This window comes from Linepithema humile, chromosome 2 (assembly GCF_040581485.1).
Source record: "Linepithema humile isolate Giens D197 chromosome 2, Lhum_UNIL_v1.0, whole genome shotgun sequence".
NCBI classification, from domain to species: Eukaryota; Metazoa; Arthropoda; class Insecta; order Hymenoptera; family Formicidae; genus Linepithema; species Linepithema humile.
The window spans coordinates 28,501,940-28,513,472 of NC_090129.1; the positions used below are offsets into that span (position 1 = coordinate 28,501,940).

The 11,533-nt window shown below is 37.8% G+C and overlaps 1 protein-coding gene across 4 annotated transcripts; it reads left to right on the forward strand.

Annotated features, from left to right (window-relative positions):
* Positions 1–1,556: 1,556 nt before the first annotated feature.
* LOC105677331 (heterogeneous nuclear ribonucleoprotein 87F) lies at positions 1,557–5,692 on the forward strand. Of its 4 annotated transcripts, none has more exons than XM_067350251.1 (6): positions 1,557–1,717; positions 2,402–2,587; positions 2,772–3,125; positions 3,515–3,656; positions 3,934–4,005; positions 4,086–5,692. In XM_067350251.1, exons 1-6 carry the CDS (start codon positions 1,591–1,593, stop codon positions 4,096–4,098), a joined length of 894 nt encoding a protein of 297 aa, XP_067206352.1. In that variant the 5' UTR covers positions 1,557–1,590; the 3' UTR covers positions 4,099–5,692. The 4 variants fall into 4 exon arrangements, with proteins under 4 accessions (XP_067206352.1, XP_067206354.1, XP_012231311.1 ...); XM_067350253.1 differs by having other exon boundaries at positions 3,563–3,656; XM_012375888.2 differs by having other exon boundaries at positions 2,772–3,044.
* The last annotated feature ends 5,841 nt before the right edge of the window (positions 5,693–11,533 follow it).

Below are 11,533 nucleotides of genomic sequence, written 5' to 3' on the forward strand. Positions count from 1 at the left end.
ATGCTATTGCGTCATAAATTCCTTTCAAATACTCGGAAACTCGGAAATCGATGTTTTTAAACGATATGCTCATGATTGATGACGGAATATGTAAAAATTTACATTTAAATTTACAAAAGCAAAATTGACACGCAATAACGAATAATGATTGGCGAACGCAACGCACACAAGTTTAATCTTAAATCTGAGAAACAAACAGGAAATATTAACTGGATTTGCATATACAACTCGATCGTGATCTCAAAGCTAATAATCATCGAAGGAATTAACAATTTTGACGCGACTAATCGGCGTGAAATTAAACTACTAAATATACATGTCATTTAAACATTACATGTCATATAAATTAATAAGAGTGGCGCTTGTTTTTGCTAATGCATCCATTATTTTCTCATTAAAAGATACTCGAAATTATAGTGTTAAGAAAATTTTAGTTAATTTTAGAAAATAAATAAAATAAAGATAAACTACGGGATTTTTGTTTATTTTACAGTGTATTCTGCAAGAGACATGAGTCGATAAGGTGTGATTAAAACGTGACAGTCATACCGCTTATTATCAGAGGATGTATATGCTCGAGTTGGAAAATCCTGAAGTGCATTAGTTCATGTTTAATGTATGGAAACTGCTTAATTGCTCTAATAGCTGGATGTCGGGGAATTATTCCACTGTTAGCTAAAGTATCTAGACACGACATGATGTTGCGAGACAGTTTCCATATTCGTTACCGATAAACATTTTTATATTTTAGATATAATTTATAATCATCTAGAATAATCTTACGCGTCTGCCCTTATGCGAGGAAAATAATGTGATAATAGTACAAAAAAATGAATAGTTAAAGATTGTTAGCAGTTAATCATAAGAGCTGATGAATAAAAGAACATGTCTGCTTATATATACTTATTATGCGTAATAACACTGTTCGGAGGAGGTACATTACCGAGTGATGCGGCTTCTCTCGGTAGTCGTTTATTAACAGATTTTAGTACTTCTATAATAGATCAGATGTCTCGTGCTTTCATACTGTTTTTATCGTTTTCTCATTATTCAACATCGCCTTAATAAAAAGCCTTAATTGGCAGTATTAATTTCTGTATTGACTTTCATAATCATAATCTTGTTATTTATTATTCATGTTCTTATTACTATGTACGTTAAAGATAAGTATAATTTTGTAAACGTATCGCAAATATAAAGTAAATTTATAAATTTATTTTAAACGCAATATATTTAAAAAAATACGATCTCAATGCATTTTCTTGTTGATATGGCATAATCATCGATGCGATAACGAAAATGAGCATTTCCGCATTTTACATACTGTATCCTTGCTAACAAATTTATTCGATATTTGCCTTGTATATTCGTTCTTGCTTGCATATAATTATATCTTTATCTCGAAGAAAACTGTTTCAGACGCGCATGCATTAGCGGGGGATTCCCTCGGAAAATCCAAAAATTAGCGTCGGCGCGGTGTGCAGCGCGCAGCGGACAAGCAATGGAGGTGGTTCCGCGTTACATAATTACATCAGGATCAAACGCGCGTCGGACAGATGACTATAAAAGCGGCGAGATTAAAGGATCGACATGCAGTGCATCTACAGAACACCGAACACCCTCACGATGGCTGTTCGTGCTCTTGGCTTAGTGCTCTTGTTTTCACTCGTCGCGTCACTTTCAGGGTTGCCACCGCCTCCACCACCGTCTTCTCCAGGTGAGAAATTGTATTATTCATTAAACAAAGATAACAAAAAATAGAGAGATAATGTTGTCAATTTTTTTTGTAAATGTGGTGTTTTTATTTTTGTAATTATGTGCTTCGACTTTTTGGAGATCTATTTAAATTTTTTCACTTTCTACTAATTTAATTCTAGTTTAAGAATAATTCATTTTAAGCAAAACTTTTTAAATCTTAATTAACAAATAATTTGCAATGTTATAAGAACTTGAAAAATAAATGCAAGTGATCGCAGAAATTAATGATATAAATTTTAAATGTCGTTAATGTCATTTGTGTCATAAATGTCATTAATGTGATAAATATCATTAATAACATAAATGTTAAATAATATTAACGTTTCAAAGACTATACCAATTTAAAGAAAAAATATTTGCAAGATTTCTATTGCTTAAATAATTCTCTCTTTATTCGTCTTATAAATATTGCTTTAAAGAAGTTAAAAAGTGCGAGTTTCATGATCTATTTTTATGCAACATACAAGATGTTTGTCTTCGGAAATAACAGTGATGTCAGGATATATCAGCTGTGGAATAAATCCAATCGCAACTGATTTAAAATTCTTTATACTCTCTCTCTCTCTCCCTCTACGCGTCGATCGTCGTAATCTTCTTATTTCTATTCACGTAGTGATTAATTTATTTTTTACGTCGTTATCAGAGTTGACTGTAAATACACACGAAGAACACACACTGTCAACCGAGCTGCAGCCGCCGCCATTAGACGAGAAAGAACACCATGCTACACTTTACATAATTAATTTGTATGCTGTGAAGAATAGCAGCGGCAATACGTCGGAGGAAATCTTTGAGAATGATGTCATCGAAGCTGTACCTGAAATAGCGGGTAAGTGTAGATCAACGAACATGAAGCATTTCATATCTCACCAAGACTCTTCTCAATAATAAATTTAATTAGAATTCTTACTAATTAAAAGTGAAAAGTACGTCGTGAAATGATGCGTAAGTGCGAACAGAATCTAAGCAATTCTCAGAGACAAAACAACCGACTGACAAGTGCACTCTTGCAGAGCCGTTCGCTACTGTTCTCTTACTGGTAGACGATGAAGACGAGGAAAAGAAACGCTCAGCCGCCGACCTCGACGAATTTGCGGAGGGATTGGAAAACAAAGGAATCAAGGTCGACAAGATCGACCTGAACAAGGATAAATTGCTCAGGGTGAAGTTGCATAAGTTTGAGGCGCAGAGTATGGTGGATGCGGCTGCGAAACCGGGCGATGCGACGAAAGATCGCAAGAAGAGGACCGTCTGCATGAAGTGCGGCGGAGGCGGAGGCGGATACGGTGGGTATCCGAGAGGAGGATATTATCCTCGTAGAGGTGGTGGTCATTATGGTGGTCATTATGGTGGTCATGGTGGTGGAGGTGAGTTGGGATTTAATTTGGGGTTCTAATCGGGCAGGACGATAGTACTAATAAGCAATACAGCTAACGCGGATAAATAAATTCGCCAATTTTGATATACTAATCACTCATGAATTGCGTCAAAATATTGCATTGGTTGTTGCGAGTTATTTGCTGTGCACTTTTCTCGAAATTTTTTGAGATTCTTGACACTTTTTTTTTGTCAAGAATAACAAAGAATATTTCTCGCTCGCTTGGCTCTTCTCGACGCAATCGAGTTTAAGCTGTGGAATTTGCGAATTAATTATATTAACAAATGGGAGATCTAATACAACGCATATTAATTAAGAATTAATGCATTGCTATTGCAATCTCGCTGTGATGGAGCTTAACAGGGGCACGCTTTGTAGGGTATCGGACAGCAGTTGTAGTACCAGTTGTAGTCATACCTATTGCAGGAGGTGGTCATAGAGGTGGTTATGGAGGAGGCAAACAGCCTTATGGAGGCGGTGGATATCCGAGCGGCGGCGGCGGCGGTTGTAATACTTGCGGGTAAGTAATATAATATTAAACGCAAGAACTAAACGTACGTGGATTGTGCTGAAAAGCATACAATTATCAACCAAGAGAAGGAAACTAATTTAATTTGAATATCAACGTCATTGTTCAACGACATTAGAGTCCAGATCTTAAGATCTTTAGAATTATTGTAAATTTTTATCTGCAAACATCTCTCGGCTGGCTAACATTTGTATGGTTTAATTTATTATACTGCTTATATTAAAAATTGATTTAATATTTTACTAATCACGATTCTTTATTTCTTTAGCGGCGGCGGTTATGGAGGAGGCGGATCGTACTCTCAATCATCCGCTTCGGCGCAATCTTCTTCTGGAAGCTGGTAAGTTATTACGTTCAAGATCGTCTTATTGTCGACAGCTCACGTATTCACATCGATTAAAACACAATTTTCTTTTTCAGGGGAGGAAAATGAGCGGCGCGTGTTTAATCGTTATTTAATAAATGTGTTGCCATTAATGATTTATGCTGCCTTGTCATGTTCAATACACAGCGCGAGGAAGAAGCGCGGATTCTTCGAACACTTTAAACCACTACGAATAAACGCTGCGGATAATAATAACATTCGATAATAGTCTCAAAATGTTGTAACATGACGCATTCCTGTTTGTTCATTTGTATAACACACTTGTACTCGGCGGATGATAGCCGTGAATAAACATCAAAACAGGTTTGGCTTTAACAAAAATTATGACTCACTGTGCTATTTGGACGTAAAACAACTTCCGGGAAATAATTGCAAGCTTAGTGATTGGTTTCTCATGGATCTTTAGCGGAAGAAGCGCTGCGTGTTAACGAGACATGTTTGCACATCTTCGCGTGGCTTTAATACTCCATTTATTCCTGCGCTTCTCGATATAAACCTGCACTTATGATAATCAAACAATCCACCGCCATTATCTCTCTTTTTTGTTTAACTCGCAAATTCGCGAAACTGCCAATTTTTCGAAAGCACCTTCACGAGTCAAGAACCGATAATTCGCTAATCTCCACATTTTTACGGCGTAATTTTTTAACAGAGATATTCGAGGATAAATGTCTCTCTCGAATGAAATCAGAATAAGACCCGTATGAAGATTGTAACGCGTGAAGAAACGTGAGACAAACGGTCAAGTATCATTTTCAAATTCGCGAACCGTAATGCGCGCACGAATCCGTTCTATATTATCACGCGAAACCCGTTCCGCGTTATCAGCCCGTCGTGAATTCACCGGCAGAAAGTTCGAAACCGGAGCGGCGCAATCTCGCACGGTTCTTTTCTCGCGACACGCTCCGCGAGATCGGCATCATAAGTAACTCGTACGCGTTTCTATCAGCTGGATCTAGGCGCCACGGCCTTAACCGGACTCTCTATAAATACGACCGGTATGAGAGCGCGGCACCGCAGCCGTCGCGGAACGATTTCAACGATGCGCCGGCCGACCGTCTGCAACAGCGAGTGGCAACAGTAATTACGGTGCAAGTTGGGTGAACGTAACGGTAAAGTTTCGATTCTTTCCGCCGTCTCTTCGCGCCGGACGGGGCAAAAGAGAGTACCGCGACAACGCGGAGCGAATTATCCGCCGAAACGTGAAGCCGGTCGGAAATCGGTAGCAGCCGGTTATCGAGCAAGTTGATCCGATCGAACGCGAGCGCTCGCACGCCGAAATAATCCCTTCGGCGTGCTCATCGGTGCTGATTACGGAAAATAAAAAAGGACGAATATGAGGAGCGTAAATTCATACCGATTAAAATGGCTCATCACTTGCTACGTGCGTCAGCAATCTGCAATTTTTTCCTCCTGATTTCACGGCCGCAACTACAAGTGACGATTGCGTCGAGGATTTTTTTTCTAATTTCCTTTAGCTACATCTCACTCATGATTAACTACCTATCATTCTTCAAGACACCACATTCGATAAAGCTATTGTTAAAATTAAGGTCAAGTTCTGCCGTAAAAAAGATTTAGTTAAGAACAAGCAAAAAAAAAACAAGACTAAAAGCATATGCGAATAAATAGAAAAAACGTGCGTATTGTATTTTATTTCTAACGCTAATTAATAATTACGCTCGATATGCGCCGAACGCGTGCAATTTTACATTTATAAATTGAAAAAAAATTATTTTTCCAGCGTTTTATTTTATTAGAAGAATGCAGCGCTTGTAAAATAAATTTAGTTTGATAACTGTGGACGATATTGTAGAAGTGACGGCGCATATCGCACCGGCCTGGCAGAAAATCTAGGTCTGCGGGTCGTCGAAAACCCATTGACTCCGATCGATCGTGCGCAAGGCGCTCTTCTTTGCGGTCTTCTTCTACAAAATGCTCGCACAATCGCGCGTATTTTCTGGTCGTTGACCGTCATCAGTCGGCGAACTTATGGCGACTCCGCGCGACCACGGAACCGCTTTACCGTCAGAAAAAAAACTGGGCGAACCAGAGACAGATTGTAAAAACTCACTCGGACGGTGAAGTAATTACACCTCCGGTGCCTCCCTCGATTTCTCCGAGCGCTCCGAGATTGCCAGAAACTCGCACGTGCGCGCTACTTTCAGTGCATCTCTTTGTTAGGTACTTCGAAGTACCGGAGATATTATATTCAGATAATTTTACCGAGTATCCTGCGCTAAGCGTCGCGTAAATGCATTTCTGAGACGCGGCATTGATAATTCATATCTCGCGCAGCAGCGAGATTAAACAACAATGCTAAAGCTTTCCAAAATTTATTTATTGAACATATTATTTGCTAAAAGTATTACGTTATATAAAAATTTTGATCAAATTTGTACAACGAGAAGAGAATATAATCTTAACAATTTTTTGCCGCTTTAAGTCATTTATATTTATTATAATAATATGTCGTATAAACGTTATAAAAAATGACAGGTTAATACCGGTGACTCAATATACAAGTAATAATTCTGCGAGATTAATAAGAAAGTCAGTTTAGCAAAAACTGGATTCGTGCGACTGCAGCTAATTAATAGCGTATACATCATGTCATATCAACGAATGACAGTGTGAAGTGTTAAACGGCAAGAATTAAAAAGATACATAGATCATCAAGATAATCAAACTGTCACTTAAATGTAATTGATACAATAATTATGAAATTAATATTAATAATAATTATGAAACCGTGTTACCAGCAATTTGGATTGCGCATTGTCATGCAGACAAGAATCTTCGTCACACATATTCCGCGAAAATATCACAAACAAAGCACTTGTCAACGAGATTAGTTATTATCTTTTTCAATAAACTACATAGCGATGGAGAACTTTACGCGGCCACTTAATCGTAATCTATTACAGCATGTGACCCAATTCACTACCTTCCTTATTCCACATTTTGCTATGATCGGATATATCGTTTATAGCCGATAACGCTATCAGTAAATTAATGGTGTTACCGTAAATTACGCTGGACAGGTGGACCGCGTTCTAGATACATCCATTAAGTGCGAGATTAAGTCGTCTAATCTCACTCGTACGAAATAAGATATCGTGTAATTGCCGTTAACTTCCACAGCCGTACGTTGATTTATGCCCGATCCGACATATTCAACATAATTTATAAACTAACTCTACATAAAGCCAAAAGTATAAATATTACATTTTTAACTGAATTATTTTCTCAAATTTATTAAATTCAATAGGTTACTTTTTCATTTTAATTTAGGTCAAAATTAAAAAGCTACAATAACAGTCTTTCAAACTTAATTCTGATAAAGAAAGAGTTGATTATCAATATCGAATATTATTTTATTTTAATGCAACTTATGCTAGCGCATGCTGCATGAAATATGGGATACATCAAGTGGTATGTTTCTCTAGCGAGAGTACTCGTAGCAGCCCCAATCTCTTAACCGTGATCACCTGTTAGCATTCGTCTGGCATCGGTAATAATCGTAATAACGATAATATAGCAACTGGACAGGATGAAATATCATCGTTGCCTGTGATTGCGCGCGCGCGTGCAGAATCACGTCTCGTTTTCTGCGACTCGACGCCGTGTGACTAAAGATCGCCGATTAGAGCACGCGGACCAGGTTTTAATTTAATCCTCCAGGAGATCGTAAAAGGAACCGGTTGCGAACGACTGGAATTTGCATAGGAAAACAAGTCCGCGGCACCGCGATACGCAATGCACACGCGAGCTTTTTTCCTTTTCGCTCGCTTGCTCTGCGATGAAACGTTTTTTCCTTGCGATTCGCGACCGCGTAACATTTTCTTCTAAAACCGCAAAGCCACTTTTAAACGGGAATACCGTGCTAAGAGCGACATGCAACAACCTGTGCGCTACTTCATCGATATTAAAAGATCGCATCGAGATCACGTCGTTGTGCTTCTAAAAAAAATGAATGACTTTAGGAAATGCGAAAAAAGACCAATAAAAGAAAATTGAAAAGTGTAAGTCGGATGATGTAAAGTCAAAGCGGAATAGGATTGGCAATTTTCATTGGCGATTCCAGGCCTAGATTACAATGGAGTCATCCTGCTTGACAATTGATCTAACCGCGCCACGTTCAATATAACATGAGTTGCATAAAGATCGGCGAACACAGGCGCGAATAAAAATTAACAACTATTCGATTCAACAACGCATCACAGATTAATCGTAAGCGCGATCGTATTTTAATCTTGATCCACTGCCGACATTGATGTTCTCGTTCGCTAACCGGTTATAGCATCAACAACTCCATGAGAAATCAGCTATTAATGCAGCGTTTTAATTATATAAATTACAGAATAATTGCGCATTAATTATTCTCTAATTTGTATAACTAAAGCAGTACATTGTGCAATATCATTCTTTATTACTTTCAATATATATTTTAATTTCAATACATTTCTTCAATCGCAATCCCCTTCGGTGTAATAAATCATATTTTGAAAAAATGTTTAAACAAAATAAAAACTGACTGATGCGTCAGATCGTTTAGTGAGATAGAGATTCTCGTTCGCGTATCGATCCACACGATCGGATACAACCGACAGTTAATTCGATTCAACGGAAGAGTGGACGTGATAAGACTTGTTACTCGTTTTCACAGCCGATCAAGGCAGACCAGTAGAAATGGCGTAAAATGGAAAGTGACGTAATTTTAAATCTCTCTCTTGGATGCTGTCACGCGAGCGAGCGAAGACGATAGCCGGCTCTCGCACCTGTCACCACCTATACGATAGCCGGCTTCCCCGTGGCGAGCACGCGAGACCGAGGGTCGAATAGTGATCCTGACCTCTCCTCCAGGATACGTCGATACTCTCAAGGTTCATGCGCATCGTGATAAAATGATATTAAGAAGACGAAAGGGAAAGAGAGAGAGAGAGAGAGAGGAAAGGCCTAATCATCCCAGCTTCCGATGAAGCGCAATTCTAGAAAATTACTTAATTACGGCTACAATTTTCTTAAATATGAGAAATTATTATACCCGACGACAGCAAAATACACTCGCTTTTATTCGCAAATTTTCCACGAAGAAGCTTCGAAGAAGTGTGTTTGTTCTGACGTGAGATTTATCTGCTTGCGGATTGCACGCTCTCACTCATGCAATTGTGGAGGAAAATTTTTTTTTGCGTAGCAATAAGAAGCCAGCTAATTCGATATCTACACTTGGCGTCGAGATTACGCCGCGGGAAAAATATGCAGCTGATTCTTAACTTATAGTAATATAAATAGCGGATCGTATTTCATATTAATTCCTACGCGCGCCGACGGTGCATTATCTGAATTATGCTCTTCACGATATTGTAATATTTACACAGAGGAATGATTACGTTCCCGTTCGAGCCCGCGAGCAAGCGCGGATTCGCGGCTATAAAAACCAAGTATTACAATTTACCTGGCTTAGTCATTTACTGAGGATTGAATTTTTTTCCTTTTTATCATACAAAGTGCTTATCAAGGGACAATTTGCATCAAAATATTGCGCGACACGCGCGTTTGCTCGTGACAGCTTATTTACGCCGCGGCTTAATTAAATTACTCTGTAAGACGAGATCGGCAATCGACGCGCATATTGAGAGACGTACAAGTGGAAGACCGTCGCGTGACCATAATCTTTCTCGTACAACAAAAACGTGAGAGAACGTGTTTTAATAACGAAGAGAATGTAAAAATCTAAATACCAAAGAGCGCCACATCGCCCGCGGCAAAGGTGCGCCTCGTGAAAAGAGAAGAGAGAAGAAAGCGCGCGCACACACTATTGTTGCATAATAAAATAAAGCCAATCGGCTGAACGACATCCGCGCAATGAAATACAGCTGTGAGACTTCGGAAGATGAAATCCGACGGGGAAAAAAAGCGATACAGTTAACGGTAGCTCACGGAGCGGGCACGCTTGTTAAAGTGAGCTTTAACAGTCTGAATCCCCCTCTCGATGAGTAAGGACCGTGGCATTTAATGCCAACCTTGATTAACGTCGTTCACTGTCCATCGTTGCCGTTGTCGTATTTCAAAGAACGCTTTCGGTTCGTTACTGCGAGACGCTTTGCATCAAAACGCTTGCTTCATCATTGCCGGAAGGAAGCCTGTTACCCATCCGGCGTGCGAGATTTTTTTACAAAAAAATCTAAGGTTTATTGTCAGAATAAATTTTTTTTTTTTTTAATTTAGCAAACAAGTAACAATGTATATAACGCCACGGTGATTTTCAAGTAAATTATCGGCCACGTAGTGCATTAATTAGACAGGAAAGCGCACAAGATTCTCACCAATTGGCTGTGTAAATAAATATCAAATATGAGATTTTATTTTACATTGAGTGATGATTTTCGATACTTAAATGGCTTTCACGATCGGAATTTTCGATCTTTAATGCGCGTTTATGGTTCCTAAATTAATTGTCTTTATGCGTTTTACTAATAGGAAGAAACAATTCAAGATAAGTAGGTTTTAGAGATTCGAGCAATATGATTTACACATAGAATATAATGTATACAAAATTTAAAGTGGCACTTTGAAGATTGGAAACACCAGTATCTTTGTTTTCAATTTCTCAATTATCATTTTATTAACGCTTATATCTGGAACATCAAAATATTACTAAAAAAACATTGGCTCTAAAAAAGAAAAAAAAATAATAAAAAGAGAAACAAAATTTATTCTTGTATGATGCTTTAACCCTTTTATTGCCAAATTATTCAATAGCTATAAAAGAAACATTTGTTCGTATTTATGTGCACATTACATAACAAATAAAAAAATTTTGACATTTTAAAAACGCTGAAGGATTCTTTTCATTTGTTATTATCTAGCAATAAATTTAATTTTTATTGCAACCATATAGAATAATTTGCGTTGTAAAATTATTATACATAAGGAAAATCCTTTTTTTTTATCTTTGCTTAATAAATCTATTTAAAATATTTCAAAGAAATTATTATCTCTAAACATTAATTGCATTTAAAATAGCTTTTGTCGTCGAATTGTGACAGCAAAAAACATAAAAGATGATAATATTTTAAAATTTTATTGCAAAATTTATATAAACACATATCAAAATAATTGTTAAAGTCAAATATACAAAAATTAGTACATATTCACAGATATGGAAATACAGACGGCTATAATATTTTATTTCATATTTTTAAATACGTAATCACATAGCATCCACAGCAGAAACGAAAGGGTTAAAAAGAAAGCAAAATCTATTCTCGCGTAATGCTTGAAATAACGTTGCAAGGCTCATGTCTGTAAAACACAACGATCGATCGAGCGCGATACCTATCATCATTATCGATACACGATGGGAAGAAATGCGCTCGTTCGGCTCGATTGCCGAAAGTAAAGGAGAGCTCTCGAACTTTTTGCTCCGATATTAACGGAACGGCGTTCCGAATCGGTGCTAACCCCGAGGGGCCTCTTC

Excerpts from the sequence above, each read along its gene's own strand:
- LOC105677331 (XM_067350251.1), top strand. The coding sequence starts at position 1,591 with ATGCAGTGCATCTACAGAACACCGAACACCCTCACGATGGCTGTTCGT. Across the intron at positions 3,126-3,514 it reads TGGTGGTCATGGTGGTGGAG|GGTATCGGACAGCAGTTGTA; the intron begins GTGAGTTGGGAT and ends CACGCTTTGTAG. Across the intron at positions 3,657-3,933 it reads GGCGGTTGTAATACTTGCGG|CGGCGGCGGTTATGGAGGAG; the intron begins GTAAGTAATATA and ends TTATTTCTTTAG.